General features: G+C 41.3%; 2 protein-coding genes across 5 annotated transcripts in view; one reads left to right on the top strand and one right to left on the bottom strand.

Annotated features, from left to right (window-relative positions):
• DCAF6 (DDB1 and CUL4 associated factor 6) overlaps positions 1-19,349 on the bottom strand; it is a 75,937-nt gene extending 56,588 nt beyond the window's left edge. For 2 of the 4 annotated variants that reach the window (XM_053934084.1, XM_053934085.1), the window contains exons 1-2: positions 19,212-19,348; positions 3,218-3,279 (exon numbers count right to left, since the gene is read on the bottom strand). In XM_053934084.1, coding sequence (XP_053790059.1) covers positions 3,218-3,279; positions 19,212-19,305 — 156 coding nt within the window. In that variant the 5' untranslated portion in view covers positions 19,306-19,348. Of the gene's footprint in view, positions 1-3,217; positions 3,280-19,211 lie in introns of all 4 variants that reach the window. The other 2 variants (XM_053934088.1, XM_053934087.1) reach the window with 2 other exon arrangements.
• A 597-nt stretch (positions 19,350-19,946) lies between these two features.
• Positions 19,947-27,083, top strand: MPC2 (mitochondrial pyruvate carrier 2). The gene is made up of 5 exons (XM_053934626.1): positions 19,947-20,185; positions 23,566-23,606; positions 25,078-25,162; positions 26,245-26,356; positions 26,853-27,083. Exons 1-5 carry the CDS (start codon positions 20,080-20,082, stop codon positions 26,890-26,892), a joined length of 384 nt encoding a protein of 127 aa, XP_053790601.1. The 5' UTR covers positions 19,947-20,079; the 3' UTR covers positions 26,893-27,083.

Below are 27,083 nucleotides of genomic sequence, written 5' to 3'. Positions count from 1 at the left end.
ACTCTTTTGTGAGCAGAAAAGATTAAAAGAATACAAAAATAGAAGAAAATAAATAAAAATGGCTGTAGATATCCAGAATATCAGGAATATCCCCCAGACAAAGAAGGGGGTAAAAAGGGCAGTGCTTTTCATCCGTGGAGTACAAGGAGGAAACTGTTTCTAACAAAACACAAACTGCCTGTACTGGTTTAAGCCTGACTTTGAGGAGGACATCTGAAAAGGACTTGTTCCCAAGTGCCATCCTGAAGGAGATGAATGCCATGAAGGATGCTGGTTTGTTATTGATCTGAAAGCCTGTACATAGAAATGAGAAGTTACTCTTTCAGTTAATTATTTCAAAATACAGTATTTACTCATGTCAAATGCTTCATCTACATCCTGCATTTCAACCTTCCTCAGCTTTCACATGACCAAACCAGGAAGAAAATAAGCTGTATTTTTACTGTAATTCAATATGGTTTAGAGTTTCTTTATCCTCTACTTTCCTCACACTTCATCGCTGCTGGTCCAAATTGCTTCTCTTTCAACATTTCTCCTTTGGATTTAATTACTTCATACAGAACAGCTCACCTAATTCTGTATATTTCCTCATCTTCTTAAGCTCCCTTTACAGCTAACAGAGAAAATGGCAAGTTCTGGCATACAAATGATCTTACTGAATTTGACCATGTGAACCTTGTTGAAAGAGGCAAATCCTGCCCTGGAAGGATGATAATGCTACTGGCAGACATCAATAATTCTTTAGAACCAATTCAATTACTTCACACACTACTGCTAGAAACTGTGTCTTCAAACCAAGGGGAAAATGGGGCTGTTTCAAAGAGAATTGCCCCTGAACTCCGAGGCGAAATTACTCAGATTTTAAACAAAAAGGTGTTGTGGTAAAATTACTGTTACAAGAGTGTGGATATGTGAAATAATTCATGGAATATTCCCTTCTTCACAGATATCCTGCCTGGGTATGATTATACACACAGCTGTATCTCCCACAGGATCTCTCCTCTGTGTACCAGGTAGGAATTTGGACTTTACTTTTATCCTCAATTAGTAAAAAAATTTCTTGCCTTAAGTAAGTTGTCCACCGTGTCCAATTACACAGCATGCTTTATATAGAAAATATAAGTCACAACTTATTCAACAGAACAATGAAAAAGTTCTTAAAAACACCAATCAACCAAACAGCACCCAAAGAAAACCCCACACTCCTGCCATCCACCTTCATTAAAAAAACCCAACCACCCAAAAACCAAACCCAGAAACACCTTTTAATAGGACAATGGGGCATTCATTCCCTACATTTGACATGCATGCTGAGTCAGCAGTTGTGGAAGGAAGAAAAAAAAAAAAAGAGCCTAATTACCACTGATGGTAATAAGGAGTTTAATCAGTACAAGCATTGTAATTTCATTGATTTCTATGTCACAGATTTTTAAAAAACAAATAGTAAGAAATTATACTGAGTGGTTGTTAGCCTTAAAAGATTATTCCTTGCAAAAGACCACAGAGTAAATGAGGTAAGATCTCCCAATAGCCCATTCCTTAAAGGTGGAGAGTTCTGAGCAAATTTAACTTCTAAAGACATATTTTCAAATTTAGTATTTAAATACTGTAGTATTTTAAACACCTGCAAATAATGCTGTAAGTTTACAATTAAAGCATTTCCCACCCTCTAAAACAGTTAGACCATATGTTAAAGCATACTTTTAAAGCTAACACAATCAAATCAATATTAGTTTTCAAATAAATATCCACCAGGTAGATTCAAGCAACATCAACATCAAGCAACAGCCAACACCAAATCTGCAATTTCTATTATGTGACACAGAGGCAGATAATTGAAATAGAGATCAGTCAATTTTTAACAAGTAGTGAAGAAATATTTTGTTTTCTTGTATTCTAATTTAATAGGAAAAATTACTTTTTTTACAAGGAAATAAAGAAATAAAGAAAAAATAGGTAAAAATCCCTAATCAACTTCAGGAAAAGAAACTTGAAAATTTTAATCTTAAGTATTTGAGATGAAAAATTATTTAGAGAAGAAATTTGGAAGCAAAGTATCACTGTTACAATCTTGAATATAAAAATTAATAAATACACATAGAATCACAGAATTGTTTGGGTTGAAAGAGACCTTACATCATCATTCTTGTAACAAAAAAAAAGAGAAATGTATATATTTGTGTCATTACACCAACACCATCTGTACCAGAACATTAAATTTATAATGTAGTCAGCACAGGAAAAGTAGCTCACATTTTATATACAGCAATTCTAATCCTGGCCTTTCCCAGACTTTCCCAATTCACAAAAACACAGGCACATCAAAATCATACTTCTGATCTCAAGAAGGCTGGATGTTAACAACATTTGTTCCTTAAAACTACTACTGTGTTAGTTAATTATATTGCTCCTCAATTAATTAAAAGTCTATTAAACTCAAGCTAGAATAATCCTTATGTTTGGGCAGATTTAGAAATACACAAGTTAAAGTACGAAAGCTGCACTTACATTTAAATTTTTTTATAGAATACTTTAATTTTTCAGATATCTTGTGCAACAAATACTTTAACAACCATGAATTTCTGCTCTAATCCTCAAAGGTAACATGGCAGCCTCTTTGTCCTGAACTTAGTTTAGGTAAAAGCTTTTATTTAAAAGGATATGTTTTAAAATATTTGGACCCCTTTCAAAATTAGTATTAATACTAATATTTAAATAAGCCTTTCAGGAAGACTTATTTTTTATTTCATTGTCTATAAATCAGCATGTAGCATCTGATTATTTGCTTTTTGAAATTGGAAAATAAATCACTCAAAACACTAATACGTTTTTATTTCAACACAGTATAACAAAAAAAAAAAAAAAAAAAAAAAAAAAAAAAAAAAAGACTTAATTTCAAGGTTTAAGATGAGTCCTAACTGAAAGGTAGGAATGTGTTTAAATGGCAGGAGAGATGAATAATTCAATTAGCAGTAGACACAACATTAAGACAGAGGATTGGGATTTTGTTTTGCCTCAGAGGTAAAAGCATCAGATATTCAAGAAGAAACAAATAGCAAGAGAATTCAGATGTAGATCTCAACAAACAGAGTGGTCCTGCTCAGCTTTAGTATAAAAATATAAGATATTTGCCTTTTTAAGTTGAGGGACTATTACCATGGCAACAAAATCACAATTTAACAATTTTTAACATACAAAAAAGCAACAAGTGACTTACACATCCATCATGCACATTCAAGGTTGCTTCAAGTTTTAATCTTTGGATAAATTCTCTTCTCCCTGTGAAGAAAAATACCAATTACATAACTTTTTAAAAATGAAGTAATTAAGAGCCTGCTAATGACCATTCACAGGTAAAAACCTAAATGGTAAAGAACCAAAACATAAATTTACATCTGGAAACAATTCATATGGTTCTCATTTTACAAATCCTAAGACAAGCAAGACATTTGCTGGTTCTTCCACCACCTTTAATAAGAGTGCAGAAATGGCAAAATGAGTATTTCACATGTTCACAGGCTGATGCTCTCTCTAAAACTAATAGCAAGAAATCAGAAATTAATCCTATGGTTATTTGGTTCACTTAGCTGAGAGGGAGCAATTGTAACATAGTTCAAGCAGTAGAACTCTTGCATTTGGAAAATCAGCATTTAAGACCAGTAACATTCCATTTTACAAAACTTATGTGAAAAGAAGAGATGAAGGATAAAGATGGAATCTATAAATGCATATGAAGACAAAGCCCCAGGAACTTTCATGTCCTTATACTCTATATAGAAACTGATTTTACCACTGCACTCAAAAACATTACTGTGTAAATGTATTAAACACATGAAGAGGAAAAACCAAAGTATATTGACAAAAATGTGGTCTTTTCCTGAACTAGGTGCTTAAACACATGGCTCCAACTCTCAGGTTATACTGAACCTAATATTCCCCAGAAAGCATTCTCAGAAAAGAAAAATACTGATAAACCTAATATTTTTAACTTCAATCCCAAACACTAAAACTCAGGGACCATTACCCTTTTGGTTTTTTTTCTGTGTTAGCACACAGAAAAAGATCTCCTAGAACAGAATTCCAAGTAAGAGCATCAGACTGTAGGCCCATGCCAGGCTGCACTGTTTCCAAATATGTAACTGTGAAATTCACTCAAAATTAACCTTAAAAACCTAGAATCAGGGAAAGAACAGCAAGAGAATCCACATCTGAAAAATCCTACATTTCTGAACTTGCTTTGGTTCAGCTCAAGTCAGAACCATGTCAGAGCTCAGTGTTGTCTCTGGCAGTGTAGCACATATTTGGAAAAGTAGTTTCTCTTCTTTCCACTTGCTTCCTCTGAATGATTTTATTTCCCCCATATAATCTCCAGCCCTGCAAAAGAACACCTGATATCCACACTTGGTCCCTCACAACCACCTGTGCCAGCAGGCACTGAGCATCCCTGCCCCACTCCCTCCTCCAAGGCCAGGACACCCTTCCAGCAGCAGCAACACCTGCACCCCATCCAATGTTCATACAGCTTTCCCTCCATCAAAAGGTGTGGGCTAGATACCTCAGTTTTGCTGGAACTAGAAGCCGCCTCCAAAATTCAAAAAATTGCTCATAGCACTGCTTAAGTACCACATTAGATGAAGATTATACTTAGGCAAAATATTTTTTTCTGTCTCAAGAGGAAGTACTTAGTGGGTGAAATGGTTATAAAGTGCTTGCACTTAAAGCACGCCTGAGCCAGCTTTAAAAAGATAAAAGCCAGACTTCCCTCATGCCCCATTTCGTAAGCACTGAAGTTGTGACATCTCATGCTACGATTTCTGTTAACCAGGAATAACCATAATTAGAGAAAGATCAAAAAAATGACATCTTAAGCACCATGCTCTACTAGCAAGAATGTATGCATCCTTTGATTAGGAATACACATCTACCTGACTCACTATGCTTTCTTCACCACTTCTGATCCGTTCTTCCCCCCTTCCAGGAACACACTTTGACTGTAGATTCTTAATGGTTGGTTTACTGTACCTTTCATTGAAATCCTATTATTTTTTCAAATCAAATGATTTCTGTGTTTTCAATGAAGATTCCTACTTTGAGGTTAATTTGATTTCTTCAATTGCTTATAAGTAAATGTGAATGCTGAGGTTAAGAAATATCACCTGCTGCATGTTTGAGTATCACTTTGCATAACAGAAACTTTAAAACTTGCTTCTGGGGTGCTTCTGTAATGCAAAATACAGAGCAGTAATACACGATCCTCCAATAGGATAACTTCATTAAGAACTGTACAGTCCACAGACCAACACAAAAATAGAGTGTTTGCCAGACCCATCACACATTCATTGAAGAACAGAAAAAATCTGATAGCAGTGGATGATTGTTGGGCGTTGCACCACGTGCATAAAACACATTGGGAACGAGGTGATGTCTGCAGAGCAACAGACAGGTGCTTGCTGAGAATCCTCTGTACACACAAACACCAAAGATGATTCAAACTGCTTCTGAAAAAAAAAGAGCAACAGATTTTTCTCCTTCCTGTGTGCTCTGGTTTTAATCCAAATCATTTAAACCAGCAAGTAAGAAACAATAACTGTGTTCTAATCACATTTCCAGTTTCAATTTTTATCTCCTTACAGAAATTTGCTGACAAAATAAGAGATTAACATTTTGTTGCTGCTATATTAGGATTTTTTGTTCTTAGTAAGAACACAGTATCCATACAAGTTTCAGTAAACCTGAGATGCAGACATAAGGTGTCTCATATACTCAACACTTGGCCATTTAAAACATTTTTAAAAATTGCTAGGATTGCATATATGATTTGTTATATATGTGTTTAGTTATTTATCCTTTGATCATTTTTTATCTAACTATTTGAGAAAGGAATTAAATGCAAACAAAATTACAACTTAAATAGTTTCTAAATTTTCTAAAGGAAAAAGGGGCAAGGGAAAAAGCAGTTAAAATGTTTTGCCTCCAAACCCCCTCTTATTTGATTAAGTACTAAATGCAGTACGACAACTGAATGGATTGTTTGTAGTTTATCTGATCATTCAAAGCTAGGACCACTAGATCCTAAATGGTGCTTTTACTCTAAAATAAAACCTAAACTACATGAATAAATTGATCTGAAGAAAATACTGCCTCTGTTTTTGCTGTTGTTAAAAGCTGAGCAAAGTCAGTGAATCTGTGTTCCTTGTACTTCACCAATGACTCCCACAGGTTCATTGGTTTGATAAAAAATGCTCAGCAGTAAGTACTAGAATTTGTCACTTGAATATTTTTGTCACTGATCCACTTTTATGATGTTGAAAATAATTAAGAAGCAATACCTCTCGGTTTGTTTGTATTTACTCTTCAGCATCTCAGCTCTTATTGCTGGACTTCCTAACAGTCAGATTCTCCACATCAGGGGCTCTGCTCTCCCAAGTGACAAGAATCTTCACAATCCTTAACTCCCATTCACCTCCAAAGGCTGCCTGTTCCCTCCACTTCCTACAAAGGCAGCCCTCCTGGCTCCCCTTTCAGCTACAATGATGGATGAAACCCAACCTTCGAATAAAACCCCAAAAGTACTTTCCTCTTACAATATCAGCATCAAGACCTCTGTCATGTTTAGAGTCTTCCCACCCCAATACTGAGAACAGGCTCTCAAGCCAGAAACTATTTCTTTTTCCTCTTAACTATGTAGTACCCCTAGAAAGGCAATAATTTAATTCTGTGAAGGTGCTTCAATATATTGTTTCCTATATTCAAATAAGGCCTAGGACATGGATCAAGTGATCAAGCTGTCATCATCCAGATTATCTCACTGGACACATGGGGTTTGTTTCAAAACTGCTAAGGTGAATTTATCAACAAGAACCCGATAAAGCAAAAAAAAAAAAAAAAAAAAAAAACAAAAAAAAAAAAAAAAAAAAACCTGTTAAATTTCAAGTGGCTGTGATGACCTCCTTGAGTTTACATAGCTGAAATTTGGAAAGCTGTCAAGCTAATGCTCCACCCACCCATTTTCACTAGTTATGCACCAAGTGAATCCTCAAGGTTCAGTGCTGCTCTCAGTACAATGATCAATAATATTCTCAGTTTTTAGCCATCCACCTATTCTCACCAAACATTAAGCCTCAAGGTACAGTGAAACTCTCAGTGCAATGATCAATAACTTTTTATGTTTATATTAAGCTGGAGACTTAGGGACCATTCTGTGTATGAAAGAAGCCCCACCTTGAGTTGTTCATGATACAAATTTAAATATGGGAAATCAAATGAAAGAGAAGCTGCAGCTGTTTCTTTGTAACTTTATTTCTTCAAAACATCCACTGTGCACAAGGTCAAACCAAAAGCTGCCCTGCAACTCCCACCTGGAGAATTACCCAACCTGGGTGTCTGGGCAGAGCTCTAATCTCACTTCAGGGAGCAATACCAAAATAAAACAGCATTCCTTGTACTCCCCACTCGCAGTCCTTACGACACCATTTAGGTCACAATCCTCAGTTTAAGAATTGCTGATCAGGTGCTTGCTACGTGCCTGTTTTGGCAGAGACACACATACCTTTCTTTTGTAAGTAACTTAGTCAAAGCTGCTTCAGAACTGATGACAGCAGACAAGTTAAATGCTTCGAGCATGCAAAACCTTCATATATTTAAAACTGGGCTCCAAAATTTCCCATTGAAGAAGCACAAATCATTTCATGAGGAAGGTTTAGCTTTAAAGCACACTTGTGCTCCACAGAAATTTAACTAAACTTTGAGCCAAAGCAGCACCAACATAGTATAAGATGTTAAAAGACAACCCTTATTCAGTAATAGACCCCATTTATCAAATGAACACTCATTTATATCAAGCTGGCTCTTTGCAAGGCCAAGTCCCTCAGCGCTGGCTCGCTGTGACATTTGGAATGCCCTAGTTTAAAGCTGAAATGCAGCCAGCATCTGTTCCCAATGCAGAGCACATGTTATCCTGCACTCTGAGTGCATTTCAAAACTTCTCTTGGTTTTCCAGGGTACAGTTTAGGCATTTCTGAAGTAACTCCATTTGTATGTAGCTTATTTTGCTCGATTAACTACATCAAACTCTTCTGATCCACATCTAAAGACAGTTTTTCCAGCAACCAGAATTCTCCATATACCATACAGTAAACAGGACTACACATAATAAGCACTGAATTAACTTCCATCAATGTAAGTTAAAATTCTTGAAGATTAATTACAACCTTAAAAATCACTTGTTAGCTATGTAAGCCAACACTGGCCCCACCTTACAGTCATTGTGACATAAGCTCAAGCAATTTATCAAAGGAAAGAGTGAACCAGCAGTACAGCCAGAAACCAAATCCATGGGTGTGACCTCCAATCCTTTAAACAAGGCTGCGTGTTATATTTCTTCACTCTTCTGCACTACTGTAAAACTGCCAAAAAATTGTAACTCTTGGTTCTGTCAATGTTTAAAAGACTACTTTTCAAGAGACTATGATCAATTATTTCATTATGGTTTAAATTCAAAGCAGATAACTCAAATTATTCTTTGTTCTCAATGATACATCACAAAGCCTGAAAGCATGAACACTAAAAAGGAAACACAAAATATTTTTATTGTCTACGAAGAGACTTCTTTGCCATTTTAATATGCCAGAGCTTTGCCTCTAACCAGCCAGCATCAAACAACTTGGTGCTAATCAAGCCTGTACTCAAATCCTAAGATAGGCTTAAGTAATGAGCTTTAGGTATTAAGAAACACAAAACTTTCAGATATTATAACACCAAGACAGAAACTACAGAAGACAGGACACTACACCCTAAAATATAAATCAGCAAGCCTATAACATCTCATGGTGATTATATTAATACAAATCTGATCTCAAAAAACTCACAAACAACAACAAACAAAAACAAAACAAAAACAAAACAAAACAAAACCCACACAAAAAAAAAAACAAAAAAGAGATCTGCTGAAGTTTTGGGGGGAAAAAAATGTAGTTCAGCAATGTTATACATTTTAGGGTAATAAATAAGCATTTTGGAAAATACTTCTCTTTAGGTTTGCTTCTACAGAATCTGCAAAAATAAGTTACTGTAGGCAAGAGCACAGATGTGTTTGGTTAGTACCAATGGCTGTAATTAACTTTAAAACATCTTTTGGATACTGGAAGTATCCACTCCCAAATAGAAGCCTCTACTGGGCTCCATAACTGGTAAAGTTACAAGCATCTGGGCTTTAAACCAATGTCTTTAATTTCTGTTTGAAAGAATGGTTTTTACCGTGGTTTATACCGGAAAGATTACATAAAATTCAGCTGCATTAAGATAAAGTGTTTAAGTTGTTCTCAGTGACAAAAAATGTGGGCTAATGTACAAATACCTTGCTCAGAGAAGGCACTTTATCTGTGCTGTACTGACTGGTGCTAAGTGGATTTCATTCACAAGTACACCACATTCTGACAGATATCCTTACACCTCCCCTTACACTGCCCATACTTAAGTCTTCTGTATTGTTCTTGCCACAGACTGCAAGTGAAGTTTTGTGATGGGAGGAAAAATATTTTCAGCAATTTTGATATTTATTCAATCCTTTAAAGTAGTCTGATGATCAAATACAAACTACTCCTTAAGACAAAAGGCACTTGAAATTTTTCTATTATGCCACAAATATTTCTAATTTCTATAGAGCAGAGGACAAAATTCATGTGACAAAACTAAGAGAAGCTCTATCTATGTAGAAGATAACACATACCACCTTACTCCTCTCAACAGAAAACTATCTGGCATAGCTTAAGTGATTAACTGGATGTAGGATTAACTACATCCAAAAGCCTTTGCTGTTATCTCCACCAGCACTAAAATAGGACTCCCAAAGAAACGCCTCGAAATTCTAAAACAGATACCAACACAAAAACAATAGTTACCAGATCAAGAAAAATACACTTGTGCCTTGCTTTCCTCTACAAAGAAAAGTCAAAGGAAGCTTCTGTTAACTGAAGGCAAAAAGAAATATTATGCAGATTGCTGCAAGTTGGAGTAAGCAGCATTACTGTAGGTTTCAATATGTCTTTGGAAATATTTCTGCTTTCCTTTCTGCTTCCCAGAATACTGCTTTCCTTTGACTTTGAAAAGTCTTCATCTGAAACTGCTATGTGGGCAACAATGTTGAATATTTTCTTATAAAAAATGACATCAACACAATAAACCAGAGAATCCTTAACAACACTTGGGGAAATATGCATCAGGAACTCTGCTTTATGTTCTCAGGTACTACTGACCACTGTGACACCCAAGGTTCACTAGGAGCTCCACCTCCCAGCAAGAAAAGATGGTGTCTAGGAAGCTGAAATGCAGTGTTGCTCCACCCCAGAGCAGAAGTTAAAATTGCTCATAGCAGAACCAGGGTCTCTCACCTCCAAGCACTCAGGCAAAATGAACACTGGAGCATGCAGAACAGCTAGGAGAAGGAAAGAAAAAGTGGAATCTGCTTTTAAGAGAGCATTCCTAGAGGAATGTCCTCTTTCCTGCTAGGAGGTGTGTGTCCCCACTGTCACCAGTCCTGCCATCACCTTCCAGTGCCTGCCAGGCTCTGCTGCATCTCCCACTCTGCCAGCAGGACTAACCCCAGCAATTCCAGACAAAGGCTCCGGACAAAATCAAAGCCTACTATTTAAAGTTATTTAAGCTAACTCAATACTCATCTTTAAACAGATTAAGAAGAGATTATACAGAAGCTTACCAGTATATCTATAGCCACGTCTTCTAGCAAAAAACACCCCAGGGCCTGCCTTTCCCACAAGTGAAATTGAGAACTTGGACTTGAATTAAGGCATTAAACATTCTGCACACTTGCCTAATTTGACATACCATTAAATCCTGGGTAGTGTAGGAATTGTACACTGCTGGGTTTGTTTGGGGGGACTCGGGAAATGATATATAGATACCATAACAGATATGGGTCATAACTCCATAAGATTACAAATGTAAACACCAGGAAACTGCCCAGGATTAAAGACAGATTACATCAAAAATTGAGCTCAAGTAGAAAGCTGAATCTTGATGGTAGATGACTGTTAACAGTGTACTGACAAAGTTATCACTGGGTATTTAAAAACAAATGGGGAAAAAAAACCCTTACTTTTAAAAACTACATTGCCTGTTGCATTTAACTATAGGTATTCATCTTCGGTAACGAAAACAACCTGTTTAACTCTAAAGACTCTTTTTTTACTGAAGAGAATTCTCAGGACATAACAGTGTTTTTAAAATAAAACCAAATCAAAAAGGAACCAGATTTTTTCCTCATTTCCTAGGAAGGTAAATACCAGGAACACACTACAATAACTGTAACAAAGCGATGCAACTTAAATACAGAGGTGGGTTGGGTTTAACAGTTTAATTTTAACAATTTTTTATTTTGGTGAAGTTTCAATAGTTCAAAAAGATTCTGATGATTCAGAATCTGATGGCTCAAACACTGATGGTTCAGAACACAGATCACAGGGAAGAGAAGGGACAGGTTCTCATCTTCCCCATGATATCTGTTAGAGAGCAGTCAGCATTAATGACACATTCAATCTTCCCGGAGGAAAGCCTACAAATCCTTGAAGAACAAGATGAGGAAAATAAGAGGTTATTAAAATTCACTGATGTGACTCAGATTCCATCTCACGATATTCGCATTCAATATTTAATGATTCAACACACACCAGAGCACTTGGGACACATCTGAGTCAGCAGCTCACTAAGCTCCAAAGGCACAAAAAAGCACTCAAACAGTGAAAAATCCAGCTTTGTTCGAAGGCTGGCATAGTTTGTGTCTGAACTGATCCTTTTCCTTAGTGCCAGGACAGGACTGGTCTCAAGTGTCAACAGGTTCTTGATACATGATCAGTTATATCCCACTAGACTATTCTGGGGACACTCAAGGATAGAAGATCAGGAATCACATGCAAAGTCACAAGAACTCGCAGAGTTGCAGTGCAACATCTTGGAAGTGACTGAACACAGGCAGGTTTAATGGTCTGCCCTAATGCAGTTAATGGAAGCAATCCAACTGGAAGAAAGCTACGGGGGGAAAAAAGATAAAGGAAAGAGATCTAAAGGATCTCTCACATCACTGCCTCATCCTGAAATACAAATCCAGTACATGCTGTACACGACTTGTTTTTGCAGCGAGAGACAGCTTTCATGTAGCCAAAGCTCATTATTAGAAGATCAAGGTACAACTTAACTACGAAGCTGTCTGAAATACTCAGCATCAAGGCACAGGCAGTTATTTACAAAGCAAACACATTTCCTGTACAAAGGCAGTCTTTAAAAGCACACAATGTAAATGCAATGAAATATTGCGATAAAAAATGAAAATATTTTACAAGTGCACACAAATGTCTGCAGTCTCCAGTTGTCTGCAGAACAACACTGAGCCACCAAAGGATAAAAGCAAATACATTTGCATCCTAAGACTGAGTATATTTCAAATATTATAATACCTGCAAAGCCTTGGGACTACAACCCACTTACACACACTCCTACTTCCTGGCAGCCATTAACACACATGATTAATGTTCTGTTAATCACAGATATTACACATAAGGTTAATCCTTTAAAATCAAAAAGTACGTCTGTATAGTTCTGTCCATTTGAAGAAATTATGACAAATCTGCAGACAACTGGAAAGGCCTCCTGAATTTCTGAAGGACAGAAAATCAACCATCAATTTTAATTCATGTGTCAAAATACAATAGCAGCAAAACAGTTGGTGGTTTAGAAAATTAAAACATCAAAACTCAGTAAGTTCATTGGTAAGTTCTGATCTAGGCAGTAGTACAAACATTTTTCAAAAAAGAAAAAAACAAAACCCAAAAAACAGCTTTCTGCAAGGTAATCCAATCAAAGAACATAATAACATGATCCATAAGGGTCTACAGTTGTACACAAACTGGTGTTTGTACATAAAAAATCAGAAGCTGTGCTACTACAAATCCCCAGCATCCTAAAAACAGCCACTGGAAATAATTCTCTTATTTCAGGACAGAGTGACAGAAGGCACCAAGTAATCCCAAACCCTGCATGTAATTTTTCCTTTTTCTTTTTTTAAGAAAACACACAAAAATGATCAACATGTTCTCACTGAATAGAAGCAAAATGGGACAACATTGTGGAGAAAGAACAAACCATAACAATTAAACCACAAAGCACACAGGAAGATGTAGCTGAAAAAAGGTCAATGATATCAACCACATGCAAAGATTTCTAAGATAACAGCAAAACAAGCTATCAAATTTACCTAGATTAATGCTACATGGCTGTACCACTTGCAGGTCCAAGTGGCTCCTGTCCTCCACTCCCACAGCTTAGTTAGTCTATGCTTGAAATAAGCCCAAAGATAACAGAAGGCTGATTAGACTGAAATTAAAACTAAGCATTCAGCACTCAGGCCACAGAAATACTCATCTAACCTTAATCCTTCCTCCCAGCTCACATCTCTTTCTGGTTTTCTGATATGTACCAAATGATTACCAGCCCGTATTTTTTTTATTTGTTGTTTTGTCCAGATGATTCTGTTACACTGTGCTTTTATTATCCTTTACTGACATTAAAGGCTTTAAAATGGGTGTCTTTATCATCTGAGCTGATTTACTTTGAAGTAGGGGAAAAAAAATCATTAATCCTGTATGCTAGGATCACCCCTCATATCTTTTCCTACAAGCTGTTTTAGACATACATATAGTGCCTTTCTGCTCTTTGGTACCAATTTAAATGAGATAGTATCAGGGAATTCACACTCTCTTTATTAAACTCCTCCAAATTCAATTTGTTATCAACAGGTCTCTATGCCACATTGTTCTTTCAATAGCCCATCTGTAATTTTTTAAGGACTGTAGTCACTAAGCCTTGATTTTATTAACAAGGCGAAAAACTCCAAAGATATCCAGTTTAAGACAATACCTGATCACTGTTCTCTCTTGTGAATTTTTCAATTAAAAAGTTACATCCCTTTTCTGCAATGCTCTTGGGCATCTTAAGATTTTTTACACAACCAGTGAAGATCCAATGACTACACCAAATTTCCTGCCTTCATAAGGCTTCCTGCCTCCTTCCAATATTAGACTGAGCATGTAAAAACTGTTCCACAGATGTGTTTTCCTCCAACTCATTCATTACACAATGAACTTCAATTCTGCCTCTGCCTATTTCTGTTATTCAGAAAACGTTTCTAATTAAAAAAAAATAAATCTGGGGAGTTCACTTACATCTTTCTAAACACTTCAGTTAGTCGAGTTAGTTTCACAAAGTATTTGACATGTGATAGAATATATCACTACAGAACTGTGCTCTCACAATCAGACCATCAAGTATATTTATAATGATTCTTTTTCAAGCAGCAAGTTAATCTGTTCAAGTTGAAGAAAAAAATAACATAAAACACCTCTACCAGATCTGGAGTTTAGCTGTGACAGATGAGTGTTTTTAACTCATAGTGAAAAAGAAAATTAATTCCAGAGGTTTAGGACATGAAATGTAACAGTGTACCAGAAAACACAGTAACATCAAAAGTATAATGCAAAGAATTTCAGAAGAAAGGCTGGTTAAGTACTCTGCCCATCTCCAAGTTTGCAAGAGCACCAGCTACACAGCTGATCATGTTAAAACTGTCTGACCCTTCTTGCTCTGCATTGTTTTCAAAGATCAAGATAGCACATGTAGAAACATAGCTGGAGCAAAAACTGGGGAAAATAATGCCTTTATTTTTGGTTGTTCTCCCCAGCATTCAAGTTTCCATTCTGCTGGGTTTGGCTGGCTTGTTTGTCCAAGGCTAGCAAAAGAGAGAATGAAAGTTTACAGTATTTTAAGGAAGTATTTTAATTTCACTTTTGCACTCTGGGCAATGTATTTTAGGAAGTACCAAATGTTCAACAGCAACACCCAATTCTATCTTCATTCAACCAGCCACTGCTAGTTTTATAAAGTGATATGAATGGAAGGCAGTCAATATCAAAACTAATCAGTTATAATAGCTATTTTTGCCTGTTTTTCAACCCTACTTATGAGCAGGACAATCAACTAACTTCAAAACTGTAATTAGCTCTGGGGTTACTGTGGTTCATCCCTATAAAGAGGGAACCATCGAAACCTAAGTAATTCAGTAAGTCCTCCCTACATACAAATATTCACAGATCTCTTTTTAGTAAGAACTGCTGAAGCTTTACAAAATTCGATCACAATGAACCTAACTACTGTTTCCTTACAGTGAGTTTTTTTACAGACTTCAGACTTTCCCCAAATCTTAAAAACCAGGATGATAAAAACTTAGTAAGATACAAAACAATCTTTAAAGGAGGAAGAGTGAAAGCTCATGGGAAAGCACCACAATGCTATCTCTAAGATATATGCTAAGCTTAAAACAAAAAGAATGAACGAACACTTTAGAAAATAGTATCTGCATAAAGATATCAGAGACTGGGGAGAGCTGATTATTTTGATATTTGCTTCCATTGTATCAAGCACCACAGCTTCCAACAACCACTCTGAGCTAAAATGCAGCATCAGTTCCTCTCCTTTTAAACTGAGAGACTTTCTCTGGCTAACCTGCTATGTCAGACAGCAAAAATAAACCAATCAAACAAAAACCCCAAAACAAATAAAAATAAAAAGGAAAAGTCTTCATTCTTCCTGCTGTCTAAACAGAGCCATTCTCGGCAGCAGGACCCTTCACAGAAAAGCAAATAAACCCATCACATTAAATACTTCAGAGGAATTATGGATCCCTCTTTCTTTCAAGAAACCCATGCTGCCATTTCTCTAGCCAAATCATTATATGCTGTATTTAATGCACACAGAGGCCTTTATTGTGCTGGCACAGAGCACTTTACCTGCCACCAGAGCAGGTTAGTTCACTGGTGGCTGAAACATTGTCACAATGATACAAAAGTGCAAGATTTGGAGATTCCTGTGAAAATATCCTGCGTAATTACACTTGCCAGCTTCAGGGCAGAATTTAACTTGGATACTACAGTTTGCACCAATGTTTTTCAGGGTAAAAGCACCGCGATGTGCTACTGAAAGTGGTCTGAAATTCAGGTTCCATCTGTGATCCAGCAGCAGGGCTCCTCCCACCAGCACCAGGCTAAGAGGACTGAATTAAACTGAATTAAAGAAAAGAGAGTTACTGACAGCCTCCCCCAGGCCTGCCTTCCTCTGGAGACCTCAAATACAAGAACTGTCTGAAATTGAGACTAATTAGCCTACAAATGCTGAAGGAAATGTAGCTAACAAATACATTGCTGAGATCCACATCTTCCCTCTCTCATCACAGCAGGAGCTCTCACCAAAGGGTAACATCTGAAGGACACATCCCACGGATGCACCTACGGCCCCATCTTCATGAGCTGTTTCTCTGGAACTCTGTCCAGAACTGACTGGGCTTCAAAGCAATTATTTAGAGATCTTGCAAAATCAGACAGAGTTTTTCAAGGCCATAAATTCCAGGGGTGAGCTATCTGCATGGAAAGGTACATTACACAGATCCTTCCGGGAGCAGCTGTTTTCAGAAGCTGAGAGAGGCTATTTATAGAGTGCCACTTGATTGCCAGTTCACATGAAACTAAAACACTGAGTAAATAGGAAACAGCAATTAGTTCTTAGATGTCTTGCTTCAAAACATGGTCACTGTCGATATTTCTGATATTTTACACTGTAGCACAACACAACCATCCCAGTGAAGGGCTCATTAAGTACCATCCACACAGACACATCTTCCTCCCAATTGCATTGTTAGTCGTGGACTTGCTGTAATGCTTTTCCTTTGATTTGGTGGCTGAAAAAGTGCAGCAAGCAAAGAAGAGACATATAAATTACTTCATTTTGTACCCGAATCCATAAATGTTTAGACAATTTTGCAAAAAAAAATTGCCCAAACAAAAAAAAATCCCAAAAAAATGCACACGGACAATGCCTCGTGTCTCCCACTACTCCTAAGTTACAATGAAATTCCTGCCCTCCATTTGTTCTGTCTGCCAGATTGTTGAAACACTACTGAAAAAAAGAAATTGTAAATAGGAAGCAGCCTTACTTCCCATGCAGATCAGACCAGCAGTGACCAACAAGCAGTGGCACCCAGCTGACCAGTGCAGTCTTGACCAGTGGGCCAGCAAACAAAGCTCCTACGCAGAGCTGCTGAAGTCTGAAAGAGAAGAGACCCACACCTACACTGCCCTGCACACAAAAAGGCACAACAAGAGGCCTCTTCTCTGGGAAATCTGCACTTGAACAACCACACCTGACTAGCAGTCAAGTCAGTAGGTTTATTAAGGCCATAAACGCTGTTTGGGGTAAAAGTGCAGTGGTTCCACAAGACAAGCACGCCCTGTACCAACCCCCTGGTGAAAAGCAGGAGTCAGTAAGGACTGAGCAAGTCTTGCCACCATCAATGCACATCTCAACATCAATTCCATGGGAAGGCTCTCCCAGGTCCTATTTTTTCAAGGCTCTCAAGCAACTGAACTTGTTTAGGTGAAAGGAAGAACAGTAAATATGAGACGTTAAGCAAGGCACCAGAGTTTTGTTTTTAACTAAAGTTATGTGCATTTTATTGGAGCAGCATCCAGAAAAGACATCTTGGTAAGTCTGGGAAGATGATTTCTACTGTTCAAATCTTACTACTTCAACTCCCAGAGACACAACCACGTAAAAGCAGAAGAAAAAAACCAAAAAAGGTCTTCTTCCAAAAAAAAAAAAAGGCACGTCTTCAGAATCTGCATGCTACAGTCCTAATGTTAACATTGAGCTTTTCTGCTCCAACTGGAGCAGACAAAAAGGAAAAAAAAATCCAGTCAGAAGGATTGATCACTAAAAGTCAGAACAATCCTCAGCTAAGGCTTAGCCAAGCACAGCTTAAGACTAACTAAAATCAAAAGCAGCTAGATCATTAATTCTCAATATTTTTTTTTTAATCTTAGGACTCAGCATTTCCTTCCAAGGGACTTGTGCACTGCACACACACCCACCCCTCTGTGTAATCGGTAGAAAACTACCAGAAATAACCTTGATTTCCTCGATTAACCTTTTGTGGATTACTGAGCGCTCAGGGACTACAGACAGAAAACTCCTGACTTAGGCTCAGTAACGTGATATCCCACCTTAAATTCCACCAGGAAAAAAAACCAAACGACAGACCATTACCACCGAGCACAGCCGGGAAAGCCTGGGAGGCACAGATCGACACTCGTTTTACAACGCTGTAAATCAAGCTCCATCTCGAGTACTCGAGGCTTTCACTCCAAGGCAGGAATTGTTTTGCCACACGAGCCCGCACAAAAGAACGCGTTCCCGACCCACCGAGCCCTCTACCCCGGAGAGGCAACCCCCAAACCCCCAGTGCCACCACGATGGATCGCCACACGTGAATAAACACCGGTGTTTAAAAAAATATTTTTGGGCAGCGTTTTTCCACAGAACCTGCGCCATGACAAAAAAATATCCACAGCTCCTTCACGCCACGGAAACCTCCCCCGCGGCCTCGGGAAGGGAAAGTGGCGCTGGCTTTAACTTGGAAAGTGAAAACACCGGGCTCGGCCGTGGGGGCGAGGGCAGCCCGGGGCTGGGGCGCCGGCGGGGACCCCGCGGTGGCCGCGGAGCACTCGGGGACACAAAGGGCGGGCGGATCGGCCCGCACCGAGCGCGTTCCAGCGGCTCGGCTTCTCCCAGAGCCCCGGCAGCACCTCGAGGGCGCCGGGACAGCGGCCGCGCCATCATCCCGGAGGCGTTCGTTTACGCGCTTTGTTCCCAGCCTCCGGCAGCTCAGCGCCCGTAAATGCGGACCCTGCTCGGCCCCGGGCACGGAACGCCGACAGCGGAGCTATTTTGAGCCGCCGCCCAACTTCCCGGCTGGATCCCCGCGTGCAACAGTTCCTTCGGGAAACAAGGGCGGCGGGCGAGCGGAGCCGCGCACCGAGGGACCGGGGGGTCCTGGCGGGCCCGGGGCCACCCCGGCAGCGCGGAGGGATGGGGCCGGGGTGTCCCGGACCACCCCTGAGGCCGCGGAGGGTGGATTTGGAGAAGGTGTCGCCGCCCCACACGGGGCACGGGAAACTTGGGAGCTGCGGGACAGCGCGGCCGAGCGGGGGAGCGGCGGCGCCTGGAAGAGGCTCCGGGCCCCCCCGCTCGCTCCGTGGGGCGCCGAGGACGGCCGGAGCTCGCCCGCACCGCCCGCCCCGCAGAGCGCCGGTCCTTACCGAGGTAGTGCCTGCGCAGCAATCCGGGCTCCTCCAGCCCCAGGGTCCGCTTCCGCACGTCCCAGAGCAGGTGCGGGCAGCGCCCGCGGGACATGGCCCCGCGCGGGCGGGAAGGGCGCGCGCGCGCGCGCACCGGGGGGGGGGACGCGCCGGGACCGGCCGGGCGCGCGCGATCACCATGGGAACCGCCGAGCGGGCCCCGCGCGCGCGCCCCGCGCCCGCCTCGCGCCGAGGCACCGACCGCGAGCCAGAGGCGCGGCGGGTCCCGGCCACGCCCACCGCGCGCGCGGAGGGGGTGCCACGCCCACCCCGGCCGCGGGGGGAGGCCACGCCCACGGGGGGGGGGGGCACGGGGACCCGAGACTAATGGGCGTCTCGCGCGAGCCCGTGACGTCGCCCCGCCCCGACTGAGGGGAGGGCGCGTCGTGGGCGGGGGGAGTGACGCCAGCGCGCTCGGCTCCGCCGGGAACAAACCCGCCCTGTCCAGTGAAGCGGTTTGAAGCCGCAAAGCGGCCATCTTGGCTTTGGGCGCATTACTCGCAGCGCGGGGTTCCCCCCGCGGCGGCCATCTTGAGGGGAGAGCGAAGCAGCGGCCGCCATCTCTGAGCCGGGCGCCCGTGCCCTTCCCGAGGGCGGCGAGCGCGCCAGCTCTCCCCAGGTGCCCAGGCCAGCGCGCTCAGCCAATAGCACCGCGCGTAGCTCTCCGCCCCGCCCCGCCCCCTGCGGCGGTGACCAATCAGAGCGCGACTGCCGGTGGGCAGGCCCGGGGGCGGGGCCTGGGCGGAGGACGGACGGACGGACGGACGGACGGACGGGACGCGGCCCCCGCTCAGTCCCCGCTCGCCCCTCGCTCGCCCCGTGCCTCGCCATGGCGGCCGGCGTCGCGGGGCTCCGTGCCTCCTACCACCGCATGCTCGACCGCATCGAGCTCATGCTGCCGCCGCGGTTCCGGCCCTTCTACAACCACCCGGCGGGTAATGGGCGCGGGTCACCTTGGCCCCCGGTTGGACCCGCGGGGGATGCGTTCCGTACGGGTGGGGGGCGGGATCGGGGCCGCAGTAACGCGCTTAGGGCGCTTCTGGCACGGGAAAGAGGCCCTGGAGCGGAATCCTGCTCCGTAACGGGGGTTTGGTTGTGTTCGTGAAGGGGGGAGTAGGATAATCGGGCACGGCACGGGTGGTTCCGGGATGGATGCGCTGCTGTCACTGTCGCGGTACCGCGGGCTGGATCCAGCCTGAGCTGCCAGAGCCTGGCCCAGGGGATGTCTTGGGTCTAAAGGGGCCTGGAGGCCTCGGCAGCCGCTTCTTTCAAGAGGATGTGCTGGAAAAATCACAGAATCGTGGAATGGTTTGGGATGGAAGGGATATTAAAGCTCGTCCAGTTCCACCCGCTGCTAGGGGCAGGGACACCTTCCACCAGAGCAGGCTACTCAGAGCCCCATCCAGCCTGGCCTCGGGCACTTCCAGGGACGGGGAGAGCGCTGCCAGGGTTTCAGATCTTGAAATGTGCCCTGGTCAAGTCAGGCAGCCTTTGGGTTTATTTCCTTTCTGCTGAATCCCACTCTTCTGCCAAAGGCAGCTCCTGCCCTTGGTGAATTCGCTGGAGGACTCCTGTGGGTAAAGAACGAGCTCCCCTCACCTGACCTGCAGTTTACCCCTCCGTGGGCAAACGTGGGGGGTTGTGTTATTAGGGAGAAACCTCCTGTAAAATGATCTCATTCAGCGCCATCTACGTGGTGTTTGTCATGTAAACAAATTGCGTCGGTTGTTAAAACGAGCGCCCGATAAAATCCTGGCATTCCATAGGCTCTGTCCCCACTGTTTCCTGTCCGTGGCACAGGCATCCTTGACTCTTCACCTACCAGGAATATGCACTGTGAAAATGGACTTTGGTTTGCAGTCACTTGTTCTATCCTCTTACAATGGCCCTCTCTTGGAAGGAAAATCATTGCTCTAAAGAAATCACAAAGTGCAGTTCTCAAAATGTTTGATTTGTACCGAATTCACTAGACCAATATATTAAACATTTACATTTGTTTTTATATATAAAGAGACAGTATGTCCAACACCCACAGACACATTCCACTGGTATGAAATGTGGCAGCTTCCAGAAGCTCTTAGTGGATGCAAGGCACAGCAAGTACTGGGAGCATCCATGTTCCTTCTTCAACAGAGCTGTAGTGGGAGTTGGAGAAGGTTTTGGAGGTTCTCTTGCAGTGCTTTTCACTTCACAAAACTGCCTGTGGGCTGCTCTTGGTCACCACCATAATGTTGTCATTAATAAATCCATTTTTAGGGATTCTGTGTATATATATATATGTTATATACACACACACATCTACCTGTCATAATCCATACTGATGGTACAAGTGAGAAAAGTCACAGCACAAGCAAGTATAGAAACTGAACCCCTGCAACTTCTATTTTAGCCTTGAAGGTGTGTCTGCAGGAAAGTTATGCAATAGATGTCACTCTGCAGGGAAAAAAAAGTGGGTTAAAAATGAAAGACTTTCTTTTATCTCCAGTGACATGTAAATCTCTAGTCTAATTCAGGAATATAAGCGTCATTGTCATGAAATTATAAATCACTTGAGAGGCGTGAAGCACTTTCTGGCATAAAGAAAGCTTCCAGCTAAATAATTGGTGCCTGTTAAAAACTGTTAAAAACTGTTAAAAACTGTTTCTTTGGCTGGCATTGCTGGAGGACAGTGGAGGGCCTGGCACACCAACTCCCCAGGCGGCCATGGGAAAGCAAGGGCTGAGCTTGTGCTCCCTCCCCTTTGGCCTCTCTGGTTCACTTTGCCTGACTAAACTCACGTTTTCAGCACAAAGACTTCTTATATTTAATAGAAGTCATAAATTCTATAAACTGCTCACACACGTGGTATCTAAATTAGCCTCTGGTGTCTCCCTGCTCTCATGTGCTGCTGTCATATTCATCCTTGAAAAATTCTGGATGTCAGGAGCTGGGAAGAACTCATCCAGGCTGGGTGCCTGCTGGAGTGCTCCAAGGAGAGGTGTTTGACAGTCTTACCTAATTACAAACTTGGCTTGGTACCTTCCCTGTCTCCAGTTGTTTCTTAGTTCTGCAGTCAGCAGTTTGAAACGGTCGAGTTTTCTATTATTAATAAAAATTAATGTCAGTCTTCTTGAAAGCTCTACTAGCTGTTTAGGGAATGTCAGTTTAATAATTTATACTCATCCCACATCCTCTAGTACTCCAAATCTGAATTTGTGTTTTAGAATAAGATAAATGTTAGCAATTAAAGCTACTCTGTAAGACTGATTTATTTATAACAAGCTGTATTTGCAGCCTGATACTGACACACCAAGGAAGTGCCTAAGAGAACAGCAGCTGAAGTTTGTATCTTTAAAGGATGAACATTAAGCTGCTGTTATCTAATAGTCAACAATATTAGACAAAAGGTACTGTGCTTGTAGTGATTAAATGCAGTTTGAAACTTGATCACAAGCAGGGTGGGTTAAAAAGGACTTTATGCAAGGCTGCCGAGCCAGTTTTTGTTTCCCAAGTCATAGTTTTAAACTTGAGGGTGGTTAAAACTGGAAGTACAAGTAGTCAGTGCAAGGTCTTTTTAAGGCTGAATTATTAGTGAAGAAGTTGCTCTCATAAAAAGCAGGCAACCAAAGTCCTGCTGGTTACTCCTATGTAATATATTACGGTGAAAACTTGGCCTCATTTTGCATGTTATCAGTGTGCTGAGAAGTGACCTAAACGTTAATTTCTGACTGTTTCACAGGGGGTTGGTACTTTGGATTGTGGTCTCTCATTTAAGACTTGAAGTCCCAGATTAATTATTTCTGGCATAGTTGTAGGTGTGGCTTTACAGGACTTTGTTTTAACCAACCAGTTGCTGTTTTAGCACTGCTGAAAATTATATGTATTCGTAAGAGAGTTGTTATTTCCCCAGGTCCCATGCCATTGGATTTTTCTCCCTTCCTTCTTGAGATTTCCTCCTCTTCCCTCATAATCCTCCTTTGCCTACTGGTAGATTTTTGGGGTGTTTTCCCTATTCCTAGGGCTTTTCCTAAGTCTTTCAATTAAAAATGCATTTTGCCTGCTCCGGTGTCCTCATTTGCTTTAACATGGACATACAAATCCTATCCAGCTGTTGCAGAAATGTGTGGAGTGATTACACAACTGAAGGTTGATGCACTGAGTTGATGAATTCTGAGTATTAGGTGCTAGAGCTTGTACAGCAGTAGAAACTGCTAATATAAACTATTCATTATTAAAAAAAAAAGAAAACAACTAAAATAAAACAAACTTACTGTGGATATTAAAACAGCCACACCTTACCATACAATTTAACTTCTTTTCTCCCATCCTCCCTCAGGTCCCAAAACAGTGTTTTTCTGGGCACCTGTTATGAAATGGGTAAGTACAAGATGCCAGCTGGTGTCTGGGTGTCAAGCCCAGGGCAATCTGCAGCAACACACTGAGCAAGCAAGAGATTCCCAGCAGATACTTGAGCCTGCAGAAAGATTAGAGGCTCTAATTCTTAATATATGGGGAGGAACAAAATTAGCCTTAATAACAGATAGCACAAAATGAAGGGGATACAGCATAGGGAAAATGCTTTGTGGAAGAATTGTGCTTTTCACTGGGTTTCACCAAGGCTTTCTCTTGTGAAACACCACCTGTTGCTCAAGTTAGGCATGATGCAAAACTCATAAAGCATGTGTCTCTTCTGAGTTCGAGGAATTTGAGAAGTATCTTATATGGATAAGTATCTTATAAGGAAGCCAGTTCCTAAGCCTCATGCTGAAGCATGTCAGAGTGCAAGGTGGTCTTGACCTAAAAGACAAAGCTGCCATTGTGGCTGTCAGTGGTGCTCTGCCTCCTGTGAGGTTCTGCTTCCCACTGGCTACAGCCCTGGGCTGTGTTTGTGCCCAGGTGATGCAAATGCCACCTCCTAAATCACTGTGCTCCTCCAAGGTGTTGCACTCATACAGATCTCCAAACCTACGAGGGTTTGGATGTAACCTGCTCTCACCATTGCCAGCTGCTTTGTAACTTTGCCATTGTGAACCCCAACGTTTTATAGGCCACAGGAAACACTGTGCTCTAAGCTACAGCTTGGTTTCTTTGTCAGTTTCTGGACTGACAGGAACCATGGTTAACCTTCTCCCTGGAAACACCCTCCTGAGCCTGAGCACACAGGCAGCTCTTCTGTGCCCAAGAAGTCCTGGGTGAAAGCACTAGGACTGTCTTACTTAGGGGTTTTGTTTGGGTTTTTTTGTGAACTGGTGTAACAGGAACATCAAAATGTATTTCCAGTAGAGGGCAATAACACAACAAACAAAGCAAGCAGAGTGTTTGCTGCTAATGTCAAGTAGATCAGCCAAGCTATTCCTCAGTTTGGCTGCAAGTTTTCTACTATTACTGAAATTATATTAAAAAAAGCACTTTTCCCCCTCAGACGAAGCTGAGTGAAGACTATATGGGATGAAGTTTACCAGCAGTATCTTAGCCTGACCCATAGGAAGAAGGCCCTTATTTAGATAAGCCTCTACTTGTTGCATGAAAACAAGGGTGGATTTTTTTCTTAAGCAGTTTTCTTAAGCAGCTGTGTTCAAATTAACTTTGTTCTTGAATTAATAAAAAACTGCCAGTGCCTGGGATTTTATTGCCACCCAGTTGTAGCTGCTGTAACTGTGTTCTTTTTCCTACCACAAGGGACTGGAAATGGATATTGTTCCCCAGAGTCTAATTGCTCATAGAATGCATCCCATCTCCTCCATAATGCAGTAGGACAAGCACTGAGCTGTGAAGCAGCTTGCCCTTGTAAAGCTCTTGATCTGTTACAGGAGTCCCAGACTGGTGCTCACTGAATTTCTCTTTGCAGGGCTTGGTGTGTGCTGGACTGGCTGACATGGCCAGACCAGCAGAAAAGCTCAGCACAGCACAGTCTGCAGTACTCATGGCCACAGGTAAAGCCACACTTACTCCGTGTTTTCACACAGAATCCTCCATCAGTACTGACCCACTTCTAGAGAAAGCCATAATTTTAACAGGCTAGCTGTCACTATTGCTGTTGGATGCTGATTCTAGGACAGACCTCTACTTGTTATTAAATCAGTTAGCATTCTGTAATTATGTAACAGTTTTCTACATCTGCCTTAATCTGGAATTGGTTCAGCACAAGTTGCTAAAAGTTAGGCATGAGTGTCATCCCTTAAGTTACCATGGTATCATTCATCGCAGTGAGTGACCTCTTTTCCTTCAGATCAAGTAATTTTGAAATCAGTCCAGGATACAGTGACTTCTTTTAGAACAGACTTTAAGGGATTTAAGAATGGTAGGTAATTACACTAACGTGACTGGAAAGAATTTCCAAGTGTTACAAGAAATTTGAAGCAGTGGCACATGGACTACTGCACTCCTGTCTGCCAAGAATTCTCACACTGGCAGAAACAATATTCTGTAATCCTAGAATCATTTAGGTTGGAAAATACTTTTAAGATCATAGAGTCAACCATTAACCCAGCACTTCCAAGTCCACCACTAAAATGTGTCTCTAAGTGACACAACTACACTTCTTAAAAACACATTCAGTGATGGTTCTGCACCACTTCCCTGGGCAGCTTTTTCCAATGCTTTTCCTGTCTGAAAGGGTTCTCCAGGCTTTATTTTGATATCTGATGCAGTCCTGTGCATTTTCCATAAGTTTTGCATAATCTCCAGTGTAGTGCAGCAAGCTGGATATGCAGCAAAATACCACTACACTGCAATGTTGCTGGAGAATTAAGGTCTAGGCGGCTGTAGACTACAGAGGATCTTTGATATTCAGACTATGATTGACCTTACTGTAGCTACTTTAGAAAAATGCAGTACATACCTGTAGGTGTCCCACTGGCACTTTTCACTGAGAAGAAGGTAGTTATAAGCAAAGGAGTTGTCTAACATGAAGTTGTGAGATTTGTTTACTTCAACTGGCCCATGAATCTGCCTCCAAAATATCTGAATATTTAATTTGAAATATCTTGACACTTTCCATTTTTTTTTTCAACAGGCCTTATTTGGTCAAGGTACTCTCTGGTGATTATCCCTAAAAACTGGAGTCTGTTTGCTGTGAACTTCTTTGTTGGCTGTGCTGGTGGTTCCCAGCTTTTCCGAATATGGAGGTATGCATTAATAAGTGTACAAGTACAGCTAAGCATTAACCAGGAATTTATAAATGCTGCCAGCCTCTCTGTCAGTGCAAGAGGCAAGAGGAACTGAAACATTCATGAAACATTACAGAATGTTTTTGCTACGTTGTTAGTTTTACAGTTAAGTCGAGTGAAGCTGTAAATATTTTCAGTCCAGCTAGAGCAGCGTTGAATCGTGTCAGTTCCAGCTGGATCAAAGGGCTTTTAAGCAGAGCAGCATTTTTCAAAAAATTGTTTCTTGAAGGAAACTCTGGGAGTTTTCTGGCTTCAGTACTGGCCAGGAATGTAGCAACCTTAGCTACTTTGGAACTTCCTACAAGAATTAAGATAGCCTATCCCAAGTTTCCACCCTCAAGTCCATTGTAATTTTAAACCTCCTCTGGTGAACAGATTGCTAGGAAAACACTGTTACTGTAACTGGTGTTCTATTCTATTCTTAGCCTGTGCTCTTTCTTTTTTATTCCTATAGGTATAATCAGGAGCTAAAAGCACAAAAGCAGGTGCAATAAAGAGATGCTTAACCCAACAGGTCAAATCCAGCAACGCACAAACCCATCCCCATGGGACCTAGCTTCACTAATTTTAATGTTTTTTTCTCTGAGAAAATAAAAGAGAAAAATAAAGGAGATCAAATGTTTTCTAAGTGCAAATAACCAAGTATCTCCACACATTTAAATAAAGGGCAACCTTTTAAAACGAA

The sequence above is a fragment of the Vidua chalybeata genome, chromosome 2 (assembly GCF_026979565.1).
Source record: "Vidua chalybeata isolate OUT-0048 chromosome 2, bVidCha1 merged haplotype, whole genome shotgun sequence".
Taxonomy (NCBI): domain Eukaryota; kingdom Metazoa; phylum Chordata; class Aves; order Passeriformes; family Viduidae; genus Vidua; species Vidua chalybeata.
This window is presented reverse-complemented; position numbering and strand designations above follow the sequence as displayed.